The sequence below is a fragment of the Delphinapterus leucas genome, chromosome 15 (assembly GCF_059928025.1).
Source record: "Delphinapterus leucas isolate spDelLeu-1000000601 "Yukka" chromosome 15, BTC_Dleu_Yukka2, whole genome shotgun sequence".
Lineage (NCBI taxonomy): Eukaryota > Metazoa > Chordata > Mammalia > Artiodactyla > Monodontidae > Delphinapterus > Delphinapterus leucas.
In genome coordinates, this window is record NC_143143.1 from 60,607,671 (window position 1) to 60,631,533 (window position 23,863).

Genomic DNA, 23,863 nt, shown 5'->3' on the forward strand with positions numbered 1-23,863 from the left:
ACATTTAACTCACAAGACAACATGGATATACCTAGCCCATCTTAGTATATTGTTCAGCAGATTTTAATGCCTTCAGTAAGCAGAGGTTCACTCACCACATAAGTTAGCTTTATTATTCCTTTATTATAGTCACAATAATAATTCATTATTAATATTATTAAAATTTCATGTATCCTCTAGGGGGATAGATATATCTATACCTCAGGTTAACTGTATTGTTTAAATGCTATTCTTATCACTAAGTGATTTTTCATGTTAGTTGTCTTAAAGTGAAACATTATCCTACGAGATATAAAATTTTCTTTGTTGAAGGCTTGTGAGTACTCCCTTTGCGGGTGGGGGAGGTGGGAAAGAGTGAGATTAAGAATAGTCCACATAGTATATATACTTCATCTTTTTAAGGTAGTTTGTTGGACAAAAATTAATCCACATAGAAGAATGCAAGGCTGATCTAACAATTTCTTTTAAGTTCAAGTACTCTTCTAAGAGCATTTATACTTGGGAATATGGAATTGAATCCCATCTTAATTTTGAAATGTAAAATCAAAGTTTTGTTTATACAACATTCCCCTCAACACCAACAGAATCAGGATGTCTCACCTACTATGTTTTCGCTTCCCATTTCTTCCCTTACTGACTCCTTCTGCATCAATTTTCTTCCAAGTTTAAAGCCAGAGGACACAAAGCATTTTGTAAACAACTGTAAAAATATACATTTTTGTTTCTCGCTTTTGTACAAGTAAAGCAATTCAACAAAATACAAGCATATATGCTAAAAAGTTAAAACTATTATTCATGCACACACATCCAGCAAATTAATTCAAAAGGGGGTATTTTTTCACAAGTTTAAATTCCGTTGTATATATGAATATAAATATGTATTTATTTATCACCAAACATGGCACCCATGTAAAAGAATAGAAACTATTACCATTTTCAGTTCAGCATGAGTCAGATCCTGGGCAGCAGTTGACAGAAGTGTGTCTGCTCCTCCCCTCTGCTTCCACATCATCAACCTTTGGGTAGGAGGTGCAAGTTCCAAAACCATGAGTGTGTCCGTAAAGGAAGTAAGCTGTCTATGCATAATTTTGCTACTGATCTCCTTGACTGGATCTATGAGCAGTTTCCTCTTTTTGCCTTTTCTTTTTTCAGCAATGTCTAAATATAATAAATACATACAAATGTGATAGGTTGTACAACTTTGTATAATGATATTCTAGGCATTGCATATCTAAGAAATGTCTACCACAATACAACCTACAGAGTTGACTTGGGAAGAAAATCCCCTTCTCTCTACTGAAAAGTATGTTTTATATGGCTTTTGCACAGCTAGTGTGTCTCAGCAGCCAAGGGTTAACACATTTTGTAAAGTGCTTAGGAGGCAGGCACCCTGTTGATATACTAAATGGACAACTGAGGAATGTGGAGCAGAGAGTATATTGAGAGGGAAGTCACTCAGTCCTAAAGTTCCTTAAAATATCTACCTAACAGGATAACTTTTTAAAACATTAATTTGTATTTCTCCAGTGTATTTTTCCCTCCCCCATTGAAATTCATATACAAATTCCTAGTAGGTAGTTAGGGCCATGGGATTTTGCTCCTTTAACTAATTTGGCCGGGTAGAAAGTAGAAGTCAAGCTTTTCCTTAGTAAAGATGCAAAAGGGGAGTGGGGGGCAGTTAGATTTTCTGGAATGGGTGGAGACCTGAGATCAGATGGAGCCAAAGGAACTTGCTTGCTGATGTGCCTCAGTAAAATCTTGGGACTAGGACAAGATTCCAAAGGGGCTGGCTGTGTGATGACTCCAGAGGTTATGTAGGCTGGGACACTGGGTATCACACGGTGGTGTGGCTGATGACCAGAGGTTCCCTTCCACCTGCTGTACCCCTCCCCCAAACTTTGATACTATACATGGCTCAGGGCAAATAGGGGAGGTTTGCAGATTGCATTTCTTGCCAACCAAGTGGGATAGAGGCTCAGAGTTGAATTTCGCGAAGAAAACGTTGAATGCTTTATTCTTTGCATGCCTGAGTTTATAAACTGAAATATCAATTATACTACTTAAAATTAGGATATTCTTAAAAGATCTAGTTATATATTAGATTCATATTCAGTGCCTCTATTCTGACCCTTTTACTCTGTCTTATTTTATATTGCATGCTTATTTATCTCCTGATCAGACTGTAAGCTTCTTAAAAGCAGGAACTATGTCTTCATTTGTGTGCCCAGAATAATGGCTTGATAACTATTGGAACTGAACTCTGTTTTACATTTTCCAGTTTCCCAAGCTGGATAGATGGTTTGACCAGGACTGAATATAATGAAAGGACCATCCCAAATTTTCTTCACACCTTTCCCTTATTGTATTATGAATGTTATTACTAGATTGACTACCTCCTATAATATTTTAAGAATTATTAAAATATCTCAGGGTAAATAAGATAGTAGTGCATCAAAACTAAACATAAAAACATGAATGACTCTGACCTGAAGTATCAATTGGCTCAAGGGTAAATCCTTCCTCTTCATTTGATAATGTGCTTTCATCCATTTTTTCATTTTCAGGTCGACATACACACTCAGGATTATCTGGTTCTACTAATCAACGTTGCCATAAAAGGATTTATTAAAAAAAATAATGGTTATGTTGCAAACTAGAGGACTGTATGAGAATTAAAGTGAAAGATAAACTAACTGTAGATTTATATTGCTAACTGGAGCCACATCTGAATTCTTAGAATCATGTATTTAATAGAGCTGGAGAGACTCAGAGATTATACAGTCTGGGGCCTGCAGTGTTCAGGTGAGTCAAGTAGTATCACCCTCTTTTGCACCTGTCACATCTAAGGCTGGGCTACAGTCACATCAGAAGTGAAAACAGAGATAGGAACCACAATAAATGATTGACATAAATTTGGCAATATGTCTGCTAAAAGATTTGTGTTCTGTTAATGATTAGTTGACCCATAAAGAACCACACATAACTAAATTTTTATTGCCTCTTTTTACATTTAAAATTTCTACTACTGTGTTAGAAAGCAAATGTAACATCAAAAAGAGTGAAACATCAAAATGGGGCTAATCATTCTTTTAATTCTTAAGAAAAATCAGACTACAAGACTTCAAATCATCTGAGGTACTTTCACATCAATTTCAAGTAGAAAATATCCCCAAATTTATAATTTCTATCAAATTATATATAGATTGTCAAGCTATATTAATATTAATGTGATATTAATAATTAATAACCATGTTAGTGTCAAACATTAATGATGCTTTTACTATGTAACATATATTATTTTAATGATTCAAAAGCAGGGTATTTTGGCAGAGTATTTAAATGTGCTCTCATAACAAATAAACCCAATCCCGATTAAATACCCATCATTGTACTTTTCCCAGAACTTAGTTTTCTATCCTATATTATCTAAAGTCAGACTAAGAGTTTGAGGGACAACACTCTTTATTATCTTTCACTATACTATACTGCTACTTAAACCCATAAGTTTTGAGGCTTAATTTGAATATTAGTATCTGTTCACATTCTACAGAAAAGAAACAACATACCCACTATAGTATCGGGAGGCTCAGGAAGCATGGAAATTTCTCTATTTAAATGCATGTCTTCTAACAGGATATTCTGATCATCTTGCAATAGATTGTCTTGAAAACACAATAAACACTTTGGTTATACAGAGTTGAATCTGTCATTTGTTCACTAAACACTTGACAGTATTGCATACAAGGAGTTGTGATGGGATACAAAAATGAGTGAACCCTGCTTAATTAGATTTGACTGGTTATATAGACTACCACATTTTATGCAGTATGACGTAGAATTTTATATATTTAATTTCCTTTCCTTTATTAAAAGTCTATTTATAAACGTTTATTTCAGGAAACATTTACTAAACTACCAAGATAGTAGCCTTGTTACAAAGCCATGTTTAGATTTCAAATTAAGAAGTAAAAGTTTTCATACTCCTTTGGTAGAGATCTAAGGTAGAGCCACTATTTTTCGTAGTTTTCAAATTTCAAAAAGTTTGCCATAACCAGCCTTTTACTGTAAACTAGAGAATTTAAAAAAAAGATTTGATATATAATAGTTAGTATCTTTAAAATTAAGTGCATTTCGATTTCCAAGTTTTCTCTATCTTATTTCTATGATGACTTTAAAATAATATAATAATATAAATATAAAATAATAATATAAAATAATAATATAAAATGCTGGACAGATCCTTTAGAATAGCTGTCCCACAATTTCTGCTAAAGAAAACAATGTTTTCTAGTATACAATCTAGTATATTTTGTGAGGAATATATTTACCTCACTTCTTCCCCTCTAAAGACTAGAAATTTGTAAAAATAAAAACAAGAACTTATATGATAAATGTGTTTAAACAGATAGCTATTTACTTGGAACTAGCCTAAATTTTTAAATATACCATAGGCTTTGAAAACTTGTGTAAAAAAATGTGTTGACCTATATGACCCAGAAGCATATCTGAAATTTTAGTTTGATGGAATAAAACTTCCAGTATGTTATGTAATTTGACTGAAACAAATATCCAATTTCTATATGACCAGATAGTATACCAAATATTTCTCCTGCAGCTCCTTCATCTCCAAATCCATCTCCACTGTCACAGAACAGAAATATTTCTCCAATGAGGCTTCCAGAACTATGTTCAACAGGACCACTGGAATTTAGCAATATGTTGTCATCAAAGAAGCTATGTCTTCTGAGAATTTCAGGTTCCTCCTCTAAATAAATACATATAATTAATATTGAGTTAGTCATAGAAACACAGAATTTTAGGGTTAGAAGCTAGAATTTAGATATCATTTTGAATAGCTCTTTTCATTTTACAATGAGAAAAGTGAGAGCTAAAAATTTATTTGAATTATTCAAAGACATACAGATGGCCAGTAGGCATATGAAAAAATGCTTAACATCACTAATTATTAGATAAATGCAAATCAAAACTACAATGAGGTACCACCTCACACCAGTCAGAATGGCCATCATTAACAAGTCTACGAATAATAAATGCTGGAGAGAGTGTGGAGAAAAGGGAATCCTCTTGCACTGTTGGTGGGAATGTAAGCTGGTGCAGCCACTATGGAAAACAGTATGGAGGTTCCTCAGAAAACTAAAAATAGAATTACCATATGATCCAGCAATCCCACTCTTGGGCATATACCTGGACAAAACTATAATTCAAAAAGATACATGCACCCCTATGCTCATAGCAGCACTATTCACAATAGCCAAAACATGGAAACAACCTAAATGGCCATCAACAGATGAATAAAGAAGATGTAGTATATATATACACAATGGAATACTACTCAGCCATAAAAAAGAACAAAATAATGCCATTTGCAGCAACATGGATGGACCTAGAGATTATCATACTATGTGAAGTAAGTCAGAGAGAAAAAAACAAATACCATATGATATCACTTATATGTGGAACCTAATTATGGCACAAATGAACCTGTCTACAAAGCAGAAACAGACTCAAAGACATAGAGATCAGACTTGTGGTTGCCAAGGGAGAGCGGAGGAGGCAGACAGACGGACTGGAAATTTGGGGTTGGTAGATAAACAACAAGGTCCTACTGTATAGCACAGGAAACTATATCCAATCTCCTGGGATAAACCATAATGGAAAAGAATATTAAAAAAAGAATGTATATATGTGTAAAACTGAGTCACTTTACTATACAGTATAGATCAGCACAACATGGTAAATTATACTTAAATTTAAAAAAGAAAAAAGAAAAAAAATATTTGAATTATTCAAGTCATTCTGCTAATCAGTGGAGACTGGATTTCTAGTCTAACACTTTTTCCAATACAATAACAAAAATTTCCAAAATATCAGGATAGAGTTTTTAGTGGTGGTACAGTTTAATACTTCCCAGAAGGTTATTATTGGCAGTCGAATGATTTCTTCTACCTTAGGTGGGTCATATCCCACTTGATTGAGTATTATTTCATGGACAGTTGCTTGAGTTGTTTGTCCATAAGGAGGGATTGGAAAATAAGGAGTATGTCTGCCTTCTAAGTAATGGAAAGGTAGGTAAAATATTAAACAATGGGCTTATAACATTTGTTCAATAGATATTTATTGAATGACTAGGTATTAGGCAATATGCTAGGGGTTGGATACAGCAGTAAAAAAGATAAAACCTGGTCAGCTAACATAAACTGAGTGGTTACTATGTGCATTGTATTATGTAGTAGAGGATACTATTATAATCCTCATTGTACAGACAAGGAAACATCCACAGAAAGGTTTCGTAACTTGCACACAGTCACACCCTAATAAATGATAGAGCCAGGATCTGAAGGCAGCAAAGATCGTCTTAGTAACGGTGTTAGAATTCTAGCAAAATGGAGACTAATGAGAGAAAACTCCTAAGACACTGACAGCAGCAGATAAAATGAACTCCCTGCTTCAAACTGCCTGCTTCCAGGTTGGCTGTCAGTACATGCATATTCTTTCCCTTCCTTGGGTTTGAATCTTTGGGTCCAGAAGTCTGAAACGCCAGAGGTCAGAGTCTAGAAGTCTGAAATCCCAGAGGTCAGAGGTTGGTCCTCTCTTTCCTTCCTCTAGCAACCCACATCACTGCTAGTCAGTAAAGAAACTCATGAAGTATCACTCACTGGAAATTTTTCTACAGGCCTACATCTTCTAGAAAGAAAGAGCTAAAAAAGGCAACCTTCATTGTATTGGACTAAAGATTTGCTCAATAGAAAAGATTAACTTTTTCAAAAGAACTAAAGATATTGTTCACATCTTCCAGGTGCACCTTGATAGCTCCCAAAAGAAAAATCATTCTTGGTCAATAAGATAATAACATTTATGAACAGACAGTATATTCTGAGCACTGAACATCATGAGAACCTGAGAGTACACCAAAAAATTAAAGAAATAATCTTTGCTTTCACTCTTATACTATAATCCAGAATAGGATGGATTAACATTAAATATTTCTTAGAGGACATTAGGTTTGAACTAGTTTTTGAAGGAGAGAAAATCCCTTATTGGTAGAGAGTACTAAAGGAGAGAATAAGGGAAATAACTGTGATGTTGCTAGTAACATCCCGATTTTACATATAGGGCAGTAAGGCTCAGAGAAGCTAGGTGATCTGCCCAATATCACACAGCAAATCAACAGAGGAAGCCCAGATTCAAACCCAGGTCTGTCAGTCTACTCAGGACACGTTCTCCCCACCTTCTTGAATTGTAGTAGACAGAACTGAGAACAACTAAATTGTATCGGTTGACTGGTAAGACATTTGCTTGACTAGAGCAAAAAGTCTATATTAAGGTAAAACAAAGTTAATAAAGATGGTGATAAATTGGTAGAGGGCCTTGAGGAGAGGCAGGAGTATCTATCAGTAAGTTATAGGGACCCAAGGCACTTAAGAAGAGAAATGTGATGTGGAAAAAAAATGGAATTTAAGGACAATTCCTCTTGCAGAGCTGTATAAAATGTGGGGCCTGGAAGAAACTGTGTAGGAGGGTATACAGCACTTCAGCACTTTAGTACTGGTGAACTAAATATATATATATATTTAGTACTGGTGGCTAGGGAAACAGAAAGAATACCTGAGACATTTCCTTTTTTTTTTTTAATTAGCACTGGTATGAAGCTTATAGAAAGCATAGTTAAAAGTGATCCTAAAGTTGCAGGGCTGAAGAAGAGCAGTAGCATTTACAGGGAAATGTGTAAAGAATATCTTGGGCAGTAGGAAATATGATTAACTTTTTACCAATGTGTTATATTTCAAGGTTTGGGGTAACAGCCAGTAAGAGATGCGTGCTACTCAAAGTAGGGTCTGTAGACGGTGTTGGTCCACAACAGAGTAAATACACAAATTAGAGGTAAATGTTCACAAAGTTTTAATATAACGTCGCAGAGTAATTTAATACATGTTGAATCTAATAACAAAAACTTGAGGCTTACATGTTGATGTTTAAGTAAGTTTTAAAATTTTTCTAGTAATTAATTTTTATTATATTTTACAAAAGTGTCATTCCATGACAGATAGGAAATTGACAAAAATTATAAAACTGGTCCTTCACCACAAATCATTTGAGAAACACAGCTATAGATTATAAGAGTTATGGAAGGAGAGTCAGGATGAGAAGTGGAGGTTACGAGGTAGCTCAAGCATTACTGATGCTTGATCACCCTCCTCCACCTAAGACAAATTTAGGCCAGCCTTCTCCTATGCTCACTGCTTTGGGCACTATAAGAAAGTCAAAGATGAATGTGACACAGATCTTACCCTCATGGAGTTTTCAGAACAAAACAGACCAATACAATAAATATCATGATACAAATCAGAGAGTGGTAAACGCCATAAAAAAGAACAAATACTATATAGTTAAATTACACCATATAGCTTTAATTCTAAAATACATTCAACAGTTTCTATTTCTCAATCAATGTGTATTTAGTGTGTATTTCCTCCTCACTCCCAAGCTATTTTAAAATCTGTTATTGATATATATTTAGAGGAAATATATTTTGAAGTCTCTGTATGCAGCACTTGTGTAAAACCTTGTGTATATGTTAACTACAGCAACTGTTTATTTATATGTCTCTCTCCCAGCCTGAAGATCCTTGAGAGCAGGAAATGCTTCTTTAAACTTTGTATTGCCCATGGCTGTGATAGCACCTGACATATAGTAGATATTTAATAAACGGTTGTACACTGAGAAGGGAAGCATAGGCTAAGCCTGAGTCTTGGCATTGACACCTACAGTAGAAAAAGGCAAGAATAAACTTATTGGGGGGTTACATTTATACATCAAAAAACTCATTCATTCTAAAGATATTTCTACTGGCATAGAAATAGCCTTGGCATTGTTTTAATACAAAAATGCAAATATAATTGATTATGACTTGCAATTTGAATTTCTCAAATATTCTCACCAAAGCTCCCAGTGTGGAAAAGTAGATCATTGCCATAATCTTCTCTAAGTGTGATTTCTTCTGGTTTGCTTTGGTTCTGAGTAAAGTGTTCTGAAACATCAATAGCACTATGGAGAAATATAAGATTGAGGAAAGCATGTGAACAGAACACAATGATTTTGCAGTATACTGAAAAACAAACACCTTAAACAAAAACATGTTTTATTATAAAAACAAAGGAGAATTTTATTTTCTCAATAGTATTCCTTACAAACACTAGTTCATTATACATATGATATAATGAACTATGATCTCCAGGTTGTCAAATCCAATGGGCAATTCTCAGTCCTTATCTTACTTACCATACCCAACAGCATTTGAAATTGATGTTCACTCCCTTCCTCATGGAACACATTCTCTTCTCGGCCTCTGCAATACTACTGTCTCTTGATTTTCTTCCTACCTCACTGGCTGTTCCTTTTCCATCTCCTTTATTAGTTCTTCCTCATCTCCCAGATTATTAACTATTAGGAATGACCCAACATTCAGTCCTCAGACCTCTCTCTCTCTCAGATCTACACTCATTCCCTCAGGGATTTCTTATGACTCATGGTTGAAGTTCCATCTACATACTCACAACTCTCAAATTTATATATCCCATCAAACATCTTTCCTGAATTTCAGACCCAGATATTCAACTACCTACCTACTCCCCTCGGATGTGTAACAGTCATCTCAAAACCTATATCCAAAACCTAATTTACTTCCTTTACCTTGCCCTCTTTAAACTTGCCATGCTCTAGTTATCCTAATCTCATTAAACTGGTAACTCCATTCTCATGCCCAAAATCATATAGTCAACCTTCACTTGTCTCTTTCTCTGTCAGCTCTGCCTTCAAAATATATCCATAACTTGACTGCTACCACCTTGATAAAATGAAGACTGAGAACTGATCACAGAGACTATCATCTCTTGTCTGGACTTCTTACTGCAATAATCTTCTCATAGGTTCTCTGCTTCCTTCCTTTCACCCTTATAGTATGTAGCCAGAGGAAGCATGTTGAAGTCAAGTCAGATCCAGTCACTTTCCTGTTCAAAACCCTCCTGTGCTCCCTATCTGACTAAAAGAAAAGTCCTCATTACAGCCTACGACACCCTCCATCATCTGTACCCCAGCTACTTCTCTGACCTCATCTCCTACCACTGGGCCCTTCATTTACTCCACTCCAGTCTCACTTGCCTCCTTGCTGTTCTTTGAATAGGTCCAACATGCTCTGCCTTAGAGCCTTTCCATTTGCTTTACATGGAACATTCTTCCCCACATTACTGAATGATTTGTTCCTTCATTTCCTTTAGATTTCTGTTTGGACCTTATTAGAAAAGCCTTTTCTGATCTCTCTATTATTTTATTTTCTATTTCTCTTCATAATGCTGATCATCTCCTAGCATACTATATATTTACTTGTTTGTTTATTACCTGTCTCCCCCAACTAAAATATAAGATTCATGTGGCCAGGGGCTATCTCCTCAGTGCCTAGAACAGTGCTTGGCATATGGCAGGCACCCAACAAATATCGAATGAATGAATATACTGTCAATATTGCAAACTACATTCAGCAAATATAATGATACATTTTTGGTTTTCTACTTTGAACTTTCACACTAAATTTAAGTCTTTGTCAACTGCATGTGTATTTCAGTTGTTAACTATGTTCCATCTGCATTCATGAAATCTGAAAATGTAAAACAACAAAATATCAGGAAAATCAAATTGAAGGAAAATAAAATAATTTACTTCATATTTTGGGGATCAAAATCATGAAATTCTTCTGGCAATGTGATCGCATTGTAAGCTGCTTCGAGATTCTCTTTTGGAAGGTCAACCAGTCCTGAAAAGGATAAAATACCACATTCAATAAGCCATGATGCTATATAAAATCAACTTCCAACTAAATCTCTACTTTCTCTCACTGGACTAACTGTTTAGTCTCCTAACTGGTTTCCCTGTATCCACTCCTGCTCCTCTTCAGTCTATTCTCTACAAAACAGCCAGAGTGATATTTTAAATATGCAATTATATCAGATCACCCCCATAGGTAAAATGACTCAGGGACTTCCCTAGTGCACTTAAATAAAATCCAAATTTCTAATCAGGGCCCTGTATCCCTACAAAACCTGTAGGCATCATCTAACAACACCTTCCCGTACTCACTCTACTCCAGCCGTACTGGTCTTTTTGCTCTCTGAATGAGTCAAGCACTTTACCACCTCAAGACCTTTGCTCTTGCAGTTCCCTCTGCCCGGAATGCTATTCCCTCATGGACTTCTTACATGGCTGGATACTTCTCATTCTTCAAGTCTGAGCTTAAATTCTATCCTCTCAGAAAGGCTTTTCCCAATTAGCCTAACTAAAATACACTTCTCTCTTATTTTCTGTAGTAGTACTATTTTTATATTCCTTCATAGCACAATCTATAATTATTATAATAATTTTTTTAGAAAATCTTTTTCATTATCTGATTTTCTCACCAGGCTCAAAGGGACCTTATTTGTCTTGTTTGTCCTTGTATCCCAGAGCCTAACATAGTGTTTCACACAAAGTATGAGATCAATAAATATTTATGGAATATATAAGTGAAATAATGAACAAATTTATTTCACTGAACCATATTTGATATAATTATAAAATCTACTAAGAGATTCTACAGATGTTTTAAATAAAGAAAAAAAACTTGTCCATCCTGATTCACCCATATTAACTGAGGGAACAGTATGTGCAAGGCACTGAGACAAGCACTATAAGAGATTCAGAAATAAGTATGACAAAGATGTTGCCTTCAAGGAGCTTGCAGACTAGTGTGAGAGGCAAGGTCTGTACCTAGATAAACATAATACAAGGTGGAAAATGACTAAAGTCTTAAAACTAAAATAAAAATTTGAAAGCGTTCTATTTATGACACATGTAAATCTCTAGCACTTTGGAATGCCTAAAGATTTTCTATAATATTTCATAAATAGCATGCTATTGTACTTAGAGTCTTGAGAATTGTGAAAACAATGACAATTACTGATATCTAGGTTTTGTCAATCACACTATTTCTAATTTATCTCATGAAGGCAAAAATAGATATGGCAAACCAAGTGACCCATTAAAACTGAATATCAGAGTTTCTTACACAAGTGTGGTAGCATTAAGTATATTTCTTGTGTAAATATGCAGCAACATTCCAAGTTTTTGAAAGCATAACCTTTTCCTGCAAACACAGGAAAAGAGCAAGGAAAATAATGTAATTTGTTCTTAACCATGGAAACTTAGATTCAGTCAGAAGGAAGTTTACATTCACCATACTCACACTGGAACTACAGAGTGCTGCCAATTAAAAGAGCCCACCCAAAATAAAAATGCAAAAGGGAACAAAGATGAGTGAGACAGATCAATATTGCATGTATACCTGGGCAAAATGTCATCTTCATTTTAAGCAATGCTTCACTGCAATCTGCCAAAAGATACTTTGCCTTCCTATTATAGATTCGAACAATTCCCAAAAGAAGGTGTCCTGAAGTTCGAAGTGCAATTTTCACCTTTCAAAAATTTTTTAAAGTATTAGAATATTAAAAATTAGATTCATAAACTCTGTTCTTTGAAAATTATAAAATAATAAGAATGTCTTCTCTTTAAAAAGCAGACATTTTGTATTCTTATTTAAGGTGAATCACTTAACTTTTACCTCACCTTGTAAAATGATTAACTTTTTTATTCAGTGAAGATAATCTAATGTGGCATTTAAGTGAAGTATGCTATTATTGGTTTTATGGGAAGTATATAACCTTTGCAGTCGGGCAGACTTGGGGTCAAGCCTTGGCTCAGTTGCTGAGGCTGAGTCATTTAACCTTCCTGAACTTCAATTTATTAATAATAGCTACAATTTATTATATACTTATTTTGTGCCAGGCATTGTCCTAAGAGCTTTTCATACACTAATTTATTTAATTTGGACAACAACCTCTATTTACAGAAGCAAAAACTGAGACTCAGACATGATAAGCAGCATGCCCAAAGTAACAAAACTATTAAGTGATAGAGGAGGAATTAAATTTAAATTTGACCAACTCAGAAGTTCATGCTCTTAATTACCACACTTCACTGAGGCTAAAAGAAGCCTATCTCATAGGGTTATTGTGAAGATTAAGTAAACTAAAGAACATACATAAAGTCTAGCCCAGTGCCTGACACATGGTAAATTTTCAATTATAATTCATCCTTCTCTCAAGAAGAAAACTACTTAACCTATAAAAATATTAAAATGATATTTTAATGCAAATTCTAATAGCTTGTTATAGTGTTTTATAATGAACATAGTACCTTGCTTATGAAGTGACTTCATATATATTTTGATTTATACCCAATCCTCCTTTCTTTCTACTCTCCTATTCATTCACCCATTATTTTTCTAAGAAATACTCATTTGATACCTACTGTGTATACAATATTTTGTTAGGGAATAAGAAACAATCACAAAATATGTATAAAACATGGCCTCTATCCTTCAGGATCCAATCAATTTATGATAAACATATAAGAGTTAATTACCAACAGAAATCAATATATGTTTATGTCCAGAAAATAAATGCTATAGGAAATAAAAAAGAGAAGACCATTTAAGAAGTAAAGCTTCCTTGGAAATATATTTCATGATATAATGTATTTTAATTCCTTTCCTCTCCATAAGTCATAGCAAATACATACTATAATTTTAATGAATAACATACCTTAGGTGAAAGAATATTTTCAATGGTTATTTCTAGATTACATTCAAATACATGGGCCTTTGTCAGTTTCTTCTCCCAGTGAGCTGCAAGCCAGATTTTGGCCAATGGCCCTCGCTTACTCATAAGCACATGTGTGTAGAACATGGTGCCTGTATTCCTTAGTAGTATTTAATGAACTACAGAGAACATTAAAAGACATTTAAATTTTGATACAAAAATCTTTCAGTGCTATTTTACAGCAAGCAAAACCATTTTTCACTAATTCTATAAAATAGATTATCTTCTAATTCAATGCATTATTCAATTCAAATTATTTTCTTATAAAAAGAAACTTTTATTTAAAATACAAAACTATATTGGGCTTCCCTGGTGGCGCAGTGGTTAAGAATCCGCCTGCCAATGCAGGGGACATGGGTTCAAGCCCTGGTCCGGGAAGATCCCACATGCCGTGGAGCAACTAAGTCCGTGCGCCACAACTACTGAGGCTGCTCTCTAGAGCCTGTGAGCCACAACTGCTGAGCCCGTGTGCTAGAACTACTGAAGTCCATGCGCCTAGAGCCCGTGCTGTGCAACACGAGAAGCCACCGCAATGAGAAGCCCACGCACTGCAACGAAACGAAGAGTATCCCCCGCTCGCCGCAACTAGAGAAAGCCCGCGCGCAGCAATGAAGACCCAACACAGCCAAAAAATAAATTAATTAATTTTTTTTAAAAAAAGAAAAGAAACTATAGGAAAAGAATCAGAGGAAGGGAAGAAAAAAAAGAATCCAATTTAATGTTTTGAAATAAGAATGGTAAAAGAAAACCTCCACTTAAAGACAAAATAATTATGCACATTTCCACAAATTGTACTATTCTCAATAACATCATAAGGCTCCAGTACTAGGCAAAGGAATGTCATAACGCTTTGGCTGACTTCTAGAGAAGAATCAAATCATTGTTTACATATAGGTAATCTTAAACTGCCACTAGAAAGCCATTTTTTAACTTCTTTCCTACTTAAAGTTCTGATAAAAGAGAAAAACTGAACCAAAGCGAATACAAAAACAAAATCAGCCACGGAATTAAAAACTTAGATGACCTTTGATCAATGCCCATTTCCACCCCAAGAATCAAATCATTGGGCCCAAAATAAAGGTTATGCAATCTACCGAACCACATTCCTCAATGGGACAGCTAGAGATTTTAATGTGTATGGCCTCTGCCTGCCTTGGCTCCACTTTCTTCCTTTCTCCTGTGTCTGGTATTTTAGAATAAATTCCGATTTGTCTTTTTCAATTGCTCCCAGGTGTATGATTACTAGTAAACTTTAAGAAAAAAACAACCCTGTGATTTACTATTCCTGAGACGTTGATTTTCCTACCTCACCCCACAAAAAATCCCCCACAGAAGCCCCATTTTCCTGTGAGTTATTTCTAGGTTGAATTGACTTCATGCAAAGTAAAGCTAAGGATAGTACATGGAACTAGGAGCCAGGGAGGAGGCTTAATTCGTGGAAAAGGTCCCAGTGAGGAGAGTGAGGGCGGTGGGCGAAGGGGAGCAGAGGGCGGGAGGGAGGGTTAGAAAGCGGACCCTGGGGGCGGGTGGCGTCGGGGGTGGAGAGAGCCACAGAGGGCGCTCCTTCCAGGAAGAGGGAAGGGGGCAGGGGCGAGGAATGGAAGGTGCTGAGAGAGAAGGGGAGCGGGGCAGGGGTGTGAGGAGAAGACGGCGAGAGCCAAGGGCTCGGACGCCTAGGGCTCCCTCCACACACGACTCCTCAGAGTTGAAGGCCGGGTACTCAGAGAGGGACACCGAGGCTGAGGAGTGACCGCAAGCGCCCATTGCCTCCCCTCAGGCGGGGTCCCTCAGGGCTCGTGCCGGTGAAGAGCCCGGCGGCACACGTGTGGGGATGAGGGTGGCCGCGGCCGCCGTGATCCAGCCCGCCTCCAGCCCCCGGGTCCCGCCCGTCGCCCTACTTCCAGCGCCGGGTCTGCAGCGAGGCGTGCCCGAACAGGGACTGGAGGAGGAGTCGCTAGATCCTCGCGTTAGATCTCTGGCGCTCCGCGCCCTGAGCTGCTGTGCGTCTGGGAGTGCGCGGCTGGGCTACAGGGCGGGGAGGGGCGGGGCAGTGGACCGGGGCGGGGCGAGGGGAGGGGCATATGGGGATGGCACGGGGCTATAGGCGGGGCAGTGGGCAGGGAACAGGGCAGGCCTAGGGCGGGGCGGCAGGGTGGGCGGGGCTAAGGGCCAGCGGCATGAGTGGGTGGGGCAAAGGGCGGGGCAGGGGACAGGGACCCGGACCGGGGCGGGGATGGGGGACACTGAGAGCAGTTTCCCGCGTGGTGCTTGTTCTTGGAGCTTATCTGTTCAGCGACCCGGTCACTAGTCACTGCAAAACAATTGTGAGGGGTAGTAATGTCTGACCTCTCTGCTTGGCCTCTGAACATCACCAGGATGATGTCTCATCTTTTGCACTTAGAGCGAGGAGGTCCCTGGAGAGTTATTAAATCTCTTTAACCTTAGTTTTTCTCATCTGTAAAATGGAAATGATGATAATAAAAGTACCTCTGCCATAGGGTATTGTAAGAGATGAGTGAGATGAAGCATGTAAAGAGCCTAGCAATAATAAATGCTCAATAAATATTAGCTATCATTATTGTTGTTGTTAAAAAGATCATTCACATTGACCAGCACTTTAGGGACAGCAAACATTTTCCTGCCTGGAATATCACAGCTTTCAATAGCTAAAGCCAACTGCTACAACATAAGAAAAATCATACAAAAGCATATGGATCAAAGGCTGTTTTCCTCCCTGAACTTCATAGTAAATACTGATAAATCTTGGAATAACAATGGCATCCAATATATAGGTTATTGATAAGGTCCCAGCCTCCTTGCTGATGGGTTGTCTTATTTACTCTTCAAACAACCTCACAAGGTAGTTAGTAATTTCCCTCCTTTTGAGATGAGGAAATGGCCTGGAGGGAGAAGCCACCTGTCCAGGGTCACATAGTTGGGGGTGTTAGAGACAGAATTCAGCTCGGGTTTAGCTCCCCTTTTCCCACCTCAGGGAATGGTGTCACAGTGACCACTCAGGCAGACATCTGGGAGATGCCCTTGATGCCAACCTCACCTCTACCTTAATATCACTCCATAAGCAAGCCCATCACTCCACCTTCAAATAGGACTTTATCCACTTCTCACTGCCTCTACCCTCTCCACCCTGGTCTAAGCTACTTCCCTCCTGGAAAAGCTCCAACAGCTTTCTCAGCAATCTCCCTCATGTTACTTGCCTTCCTTGAGCCCATTGTCCACACTGAAGCCAGAAGGGTCTCCCCCCTTTAAAGCCCTCTAAGTCCTCCTGTTGCTCTTAGAATAAAAACAAACTCCCTCCTAACAACTACAGGGTCCTGCATAGTCTCCCCCTTACTTATTATTCTAGCTTCATGTCCTATGGGTGGATTTATCCTGACCACAATGAATCTTCAGTTTCAGGGCCCTTGCTTGCATGGGCCCCTCCAAGGCCCTGGGAGAAACATAGCAGTGTGTTCACCTGGGTGTGTGTTTTTGTAAACATTGCAGAAGTAAGATATTTAACGGTAATCCTTTAAGATCGATGTCTTTCAACTCTCCCTTTATCATACTGTATTGTGGCAATGGAGTACCTGAAGGATGCAGCTAAGGCAGAGTTGAGTTAGGTGTACATTAATTTAGGTTCAGAGGTGTTATGGATTGAATGTTTGTGTCCCTCCAAATTCATATGTTGAAATCCTAATCCCCAATGTGATGGTATCGGGAGATGGGGCCTTTGGGAGGTAATTAGGTCATGAAGGCTCCACCCTGATGGGTTAATAATATGGGATTAGTGCCCTTATAAAGGAGACCTTTCAACCTTTCTGCCTTGTGAAGACACAGCGAGAAGACAGCTGTCTGTGAACTAGAAAGCAGGTTCTCACCAGACACCAAATCTGCTGGCAACTTGATCTTGGACTTCCCAGCCTCCAGAACTGTGAGAAACAAATGTTTGTTGTTTAGCCACCCAGTCTATGGTAGTTTGTTATAGCAGCCTGAACAGATTAGGACAAGAAGGATCAATTTATACAGTTCACAGCCCCTTTCATCTTTAGTTGTGTCACTGCTGTCCGTCTCAGTGTAGGAATGGCTTCCAGGAATATCCCTATTGTCCACTGTGCTGACTCACCCTGCACTGTGACAGGAAGGTGCAGGGCCACATGTTGTATCATTGCCCAGCATCAGTGCAAAATGGGTGGAAAACAAGATTTGGAACATACAGTGCTAGAGCTAGTCTACAGAAAATTCTTCTGATCATCAGATGTATTAAACTATATGCAGAGGATTTGGTTCCCCACAAAGCCTGGTTAAAAGCAGAAGTATATTTGGCAGTGCAGCCTGTACAATTATAAATGCACTGCACGTTTTTTCTTCCTTTCTAATAGGAATTGCACAAACTAGAAGATATCAAAGTCCTATGTTTGTAGGGATATGGCGAACTGTAAACAGCGAGTATGTCCATGAGGGAATTTGAGTGTTGTATGATCTCATTGTGTTGGGTCATGCCTTACTTAGCATTTCTGCCCTAGCAATGTCTTACAGAAGAAATGGCCTGTAGATGTTAACAAAAGTAGTACAGCAGGCCCTCCATATCCACAGGCTCTGCATCCGTGGTTTCAACCAACCTCAGCAAAAATATTTGAAAAAAATTCCAGAAATTTCTAAAAAGCGAAACTTAAATTTGCCACACAGTGGCAACTATTTACATAGCATTTACACTGTATTAGGTATTATAAGTAATCTAGAGATGATTTAAAGTATGGGGAGGGTGTGAGTAGGTTATATGCAAATACTATGTCATTTTACATAAGGGACTTGAGCATCTGTGGATTTTGGTATCTGTGGGAGAATAATTGCCCCACAGATACCAAAGGGCAATGGTAATTCATTAAGAGGAATAGATACATTTCAAATCAAAGTAATGAATACACTTGTAGATTGTTGTGATAATCTAATTAATTAAAAGGAGTGAATTATATAAATACATTTGGGGAAAGATTCAAATATCTCACTTATTTGACATGAAATACTGATATGGATGAAGATAATGTAGAATTCATATTATGCCACCACATGGGGATGCTGACAATAAAACTAGTTAATGTGCTGTCAACCCAAAAAGTATTTAAGCTTAGTCACTATATAAAAAGACTTATAGCTCATGTATGAAAGCAATTTAGAGGTTTTCTCAAATTTGACAATAATCCTAAGAATTTACATGGCATTAAGCTTTACAACTTAAAGAAAATTGTTTAAACTATCCACCAAAAAAGTTAATCAATCTTGTAAACACTAAATTATCATCTTCATATTTTTATGAAAAGACAACAAAATCATTGTCTTATGAGTATATGGTCAAAGAATATACAGCAAAAAATGTAGAGAAAAAATTATTATAGAGCCATATCATGGCGGCTAATTAATAAAATATTACGCTATGTTTCCAGATTTTATGATTGTCAGCTTTTAACATTTTATAATTTGTTGTTATTTCTTCTGTCATTCTAGAAACAATTTCCCTTTCTAACCTAGTTCTGTATTTATGACTTTATTCTTTTTCTTTAAGAAAAGAATACTCGGGCTTCCCTGGTGGCGCAGTGGTCGAGAATCTGCCTGCTAATGCAGGAGACAGGGGTTTGAGCCCTGGTCTGGGAGGATCCCACATGCCGCGGAGCAACCGGGCCCGTGAGCCACAACTACTGAACCTGCGCGTCTGGAGCCTGTGCTCCGCAACGAGAGGCCGCGATAGTGAGAGGCCCGCGCACCGCGATGAAGAGTGGCCCCCGCTTGCCACAACTAGAGAAAGCCCTCGCACAGAAACGAAGACCCAACACAGCAAAAATAAATTAATTAATAAACTCTTACCCCAACATCTTCTTTTTTTTTTGCGGCACGCGGGCCTCCCACTGTCACGGCCCCTCTAGCTGCGGAGCAACAGGCTCCGGACGCGCAGACCCAGCGGCCATGGCCCATGGGCCCAGCCGCTCCGCGGCATGTGGGATTCTCCCGGACCGGGGCACGAACCCGTGTCCCCTGCATCGGCAGGCAGACTCTCAACCACTGTGCCACCAGGGAAGCCCTCAACATCTTCTTTAAAAAAAAAAAAAAAGAATACTCTACATTTTATAAGCTTCAGGCCCCATAAAGCCTGGCACTGTCTCTGCCCAACCCTGTGCTCTTGCCCCCTGTGCTCTAGCCATATTGGATCCCCTCTATGCCCATTGCTTAGGAAATTGCCTGGCACACAGTGATACCAGAAAACTATTTGTAGATAAATGAATGAATGAATGAATGACTCAGAAGCCAGAATGTTAGAATGTTAACTCCAGGGAAACATGAATTTTGTCTGTTTTATTTGTTCTTACATTCCCACATCCAGAACAGTGCCTTGCATACAGCAGGGGCACAATAAGTATTTTTCTAAATGAATCCAGACCTGTTTCATTGCAGATAATGCTTCTTTTCATTGCCTCCAGTTATTCCATTTACAAAGTACTTTCCCAAGATCTCTCCATAACTCAGAGATGTCATTTTCATTTTAGAGTTAAAGTTCAGAAGAGAAGTGACTTGCCCCAGGTCATTCAGCCAGTGGCAGAGCTGAACTTCAAATCTAGATCTCCAGGGCCCGAAAGCCTCAATGTCCACAGCACTCCCAATAACCTGTCCCACAGTAGGAAAGCAGACGTTGAAGAAGCCAGTCCCAGAACGCAGAGCAGGCCGGGTCCCAGAAGAGTTACTCTGCATGGACACCAGGTGGCGCGATCCATCGAGTAGTTACCCTAGTCTTTGATAGCAACTTGATAAGATCAAAAAAGTTTATCCGAAACCAAAGTTTGAACCACCAGTTTCATTTGATTTCAACTGCCCTGCTTTTCCTTCATTGACCACTTGCTCTTTGGGTCTCAGTTTCCTTTCTGTCAAATGGGAATATTAACAGGTACTTCCTAAACAGGCGATACGTTATGGTGCCCATGCACGGCCCATATTCAACAAACATGCATCCTACTTCTTCCGACAGGGCCCATGGTAATCTCCAGCTGTACAAAATTCTTCTTAGCCCTGCACATTGCCAGAGAATGATTTCCAGCAGGAATGAGAAGGAAATTCCTTTTTGTTGATCACCTACTGTGGTAGGTGGAAAAATGACCCCTACATCCTAATCCCTGGAGCTTGTGAATGTTACTTTATGTGGCAAAGGGAGGGGGGGGGGTCCTCCTTTGCAGATGTGATTAAATTAAGGATCTTGAGATGGGGAGATTATCCTGGATTATCATGTGCACCCTAAATACAATTGCATGTATCCTCAGTAAGAGGAAGACAAAGGGAGATTTTACACAGACAGAGCAGAAGGCATAGGTGTGGCTTCAAATCAGAGTACCAGCAGCCACCAGAAGCTAGACAAGGTCAAGAACAGATTATCCCCTAGAGCTTCCAAAGGGAGTGCAGCCTGGCCCACACCTTGATTTTGGTCCAGTGAAACAGGAGCGGAACTGCGACCATGGGGCAGAGGCAGGACAGAAATCCCACCTATGAACTGGGTTCAAGATATGCTGGAGGCAGGGAAGGGGGCACACTACCGGGGACACCCAGACTCTAGGCCTACTCACCAACCATGGTGATTCCAGATGGTGTTGTCTAGAGATGTCTTTGAGTTCCTTTCACACATACAGAGACTGTCTTGCCCCAGACTCTGCCAGAAAGAGTGGAGGGGCTGGTAGGGGGGCATGTGAACCCAGCATCTCTGCATCCTCTTTCCCACGGCACCCCTCCCTCCACTGCTGCTGATTGGAAGAGCACCATCATGCTGTGGGTCAGAGGTCTGCTTAGGCAGGAGATAGACCTGAGATTTACTCAGTGTGTTATTTTGGGCCACTTAGCTCCCCTAAAGCTCAATTCCTTCATCCGTAAAATGGAGATGTAATATCACCCTTGCAGAGCTGTTGAGTGGGTTCACAGCAACAGTATCTTTACAATGTTTCATATGGTGCTAGTAGTTAGGGTAGATAATTGATAATAAAAATGAATAGTTTACATGGCACACACACAGCCCTTATTAGATGGCAGGCACTGTTGAAAACATTTTGCATGTATTTTTTTTAATGGGACCAGAAAAGAGTTTTATTTGAGCCAAACTGAGGACTATAGCCAAGGAGACAGTCTCTCAGATAGCTCTGAGGCATTGTTCCAAAGAAGCATGGTTTTTAGCACAGTTTTGTATCTTGTCAGAGCAAACAACATCAAACATTACAGGATACATTCCTTCAAAATTTCAAAGAAGACAGATGAGCACGTACACAGCAAATCAGCCTGGCCTTGGCACCTGTGAAGAGAGTCTTATCATCAAAGGAGTATTAGCATTGATGCTCCAGGAAAGGAGGTATTTATCTCTATCTTCAGAACAGACATTGTTTACTTCTGGACAAGGCACACTTTTCTTTAATGGTTAGAGCAGGTGTACAGTGGATGCTTTTTTTTTTTGGTGTAAGCAATATATATATAAAAAATATATATATATATTTTACTCACATCACTCTGTTATTGGTCAAATCAGTCATACAATCAACTGGGTCATTCCACCATTGGATGACTTGAATAATATATATACATATATATATTTTTCATACAGCACGTTCTTATTAGTCATCAATTTTATACACATCAGTGTGTACATGTCAATCCCAATCTCCCAATTCATCACACCACCACCAACAACCCCCCACGGCTTTCCCTGCTTGGTGTCCATATGTTCTCTACATCTGTGTCTCAATTTCTGCTCCACAAACCAGTTCATCTGTACCATTTTTCTAGGTTCCACATATATGTGTTAATATACGATATTTGTTTTTCTCTTTCTCACTTACTTCACTCTGTATGACAGTCTCTAGATCCATCCACGTCTCAACAAATGACCCAATTCCGTTCCTTTTTATGGCTGAGTAATATTCCATTGTATATATGTACCACATCTTCTTTATCCATTGGTCTGTCAGTGGGCATTTAAGTTGCTTCATGACCTGGCTATTGTAAATAGTGCTGCAATGAACATTGGTGTGCATGTGTCTTTTTGAATTATGGTTTTCTCTGGATATATGCCCAGAGGGCATTGCTGGGTCATATGGTAGTCCTTTTTTTAGCTTTTTAAGGACCCTCCATACTGTTCTCCATAGTGGCTGTATCAATTTACATTCCCACCAACAGTGCAAGAGGGTTCCCTTTCCTCCACACCCTCTCCAGCATTTATTGTTTGTAGATTTTCTGATGAAGCCCATTCTAACTGGTGTGAGGTGATACCTCATTGTAGTTTTGATTTGCATTTCTCTAATAATTAGTGATGTTGAGCAGCTTTTCATGTGCTTCTTGGCCATCTGTATGATTTCTTTGGAGAAATGTCTATTTAGGTCTTCTGCCCATTTTTGGATTGGGTTGTTTGTTTTTTTAATATTGAGATGCATGAGCTGTTTATATATTTTGGAGATTAATCCTTTGTCCGTTGATTCGTTTGCAAATATTTTCTCCCATTCTGAGGGTTCGCTTTTCGTCTTGTTTATAGTTTCCTTTGCTGTGTAAAAGCTTTGAAGTTTCATTAGGTCCCATTTGTTTATTTTTGTTTTTATTTCCATTACTCTAGGAGGTGGATCAAAAAAGATCTTGCTGTGATTTATGTCAAAGAGTGTTCTTCCTATGTTTTCCTCTAAGAGTTTTATAGTGTCTGGTCTAAAGTTTAGGTCTTTAATCCACTGTGAGTTTATTTTTGTCTATGGTGTTAGGGAGTGTTCTAATTTCATTCTTTTACATGTAGCTGTTCAGTTTTCCCAGCACCACTTATTGAAGAGACTGTCTTTTCTCCATTGTATATCCTTGCCTCCTTTGTCATAGATTAGTTGACCATAGATGCATGGGTTTATCTCTGGGCTTGCTATCTTGTTCCATTGATCTATGTTTCTCTTTTGGTGCCAGTACCATATTGTCTCGATTACTGTAGCTTTGTAGCATTGTCTGAAGTTAGGGAGTCTGATTCCTCCAGCTCCGTTTTTTTCCCTCAAGACTGCTTTGGATACTCGGGGTCTTTTGTGTCTCCATACAAATTTTAAGATTTTTTGTTA

General features: G+C 38.4%; 1 protein-coding gene across 3 annotated transcripts in view; it reads right to left on the reverse strand.

The window, feature by feature from the left end:
* The window catches only part of RAD21L1 (RAD21 cohesin complex component like 1), a 32,283-nt gene extending 16,647 nt beyond the window's left edge, over positions 1 to 15,636 (reverse strand). For 2 of the 3 annotated variants that reach the window (XM_089896647.1, XM_022592964.3), the window contains exons 1-9: positions 13,710 to 15,636; positions 12,392 to 12,521; positions 10,735 to 10,828; positions 8,960 to 9,066; positions 4,598 to 4,765; positions 3,567 to 3,662; positions 2,487 to 2,597; positions 932 to 1,158; positions 601 to 700 (exon numbers count right to left, since the gene is read on the reverse strand). In XM_089896647.1, the coding sequence (XP_089752773.1) occupies positions 601 to 700; positions 932 to 1,158; positions 2,487 to 2,597; positions 3,567 to 3,662; positions 4,598 to 4,765; positions 8,960 to 9,066; positions 10,735 to 10,828; positions 12,392 to 12,521; positions 13,710 to 13,853 (1,177 nt within the window). In that variant the 5' untranslated portion in view covers positions 13,854 to 15,636. The remainder of the gene's footprint in view (positions 1 to 600; positions 701 to 931; positions 1,159 to 2,486; positions 2,598 to 3,566; positions 3,663 to 4,597; positions 4,766 to 8,959; positions 9,067 to 10,734; positions 10,829 to 12,391; positions 12,522 to 13,709) is intronic. The other variant, XM_089896648.1, reaches the window with a different exon arrangement.
* Between the last annotated feature and the right edge of the window lie 8,227 nt (positions 15,637 to 23,863).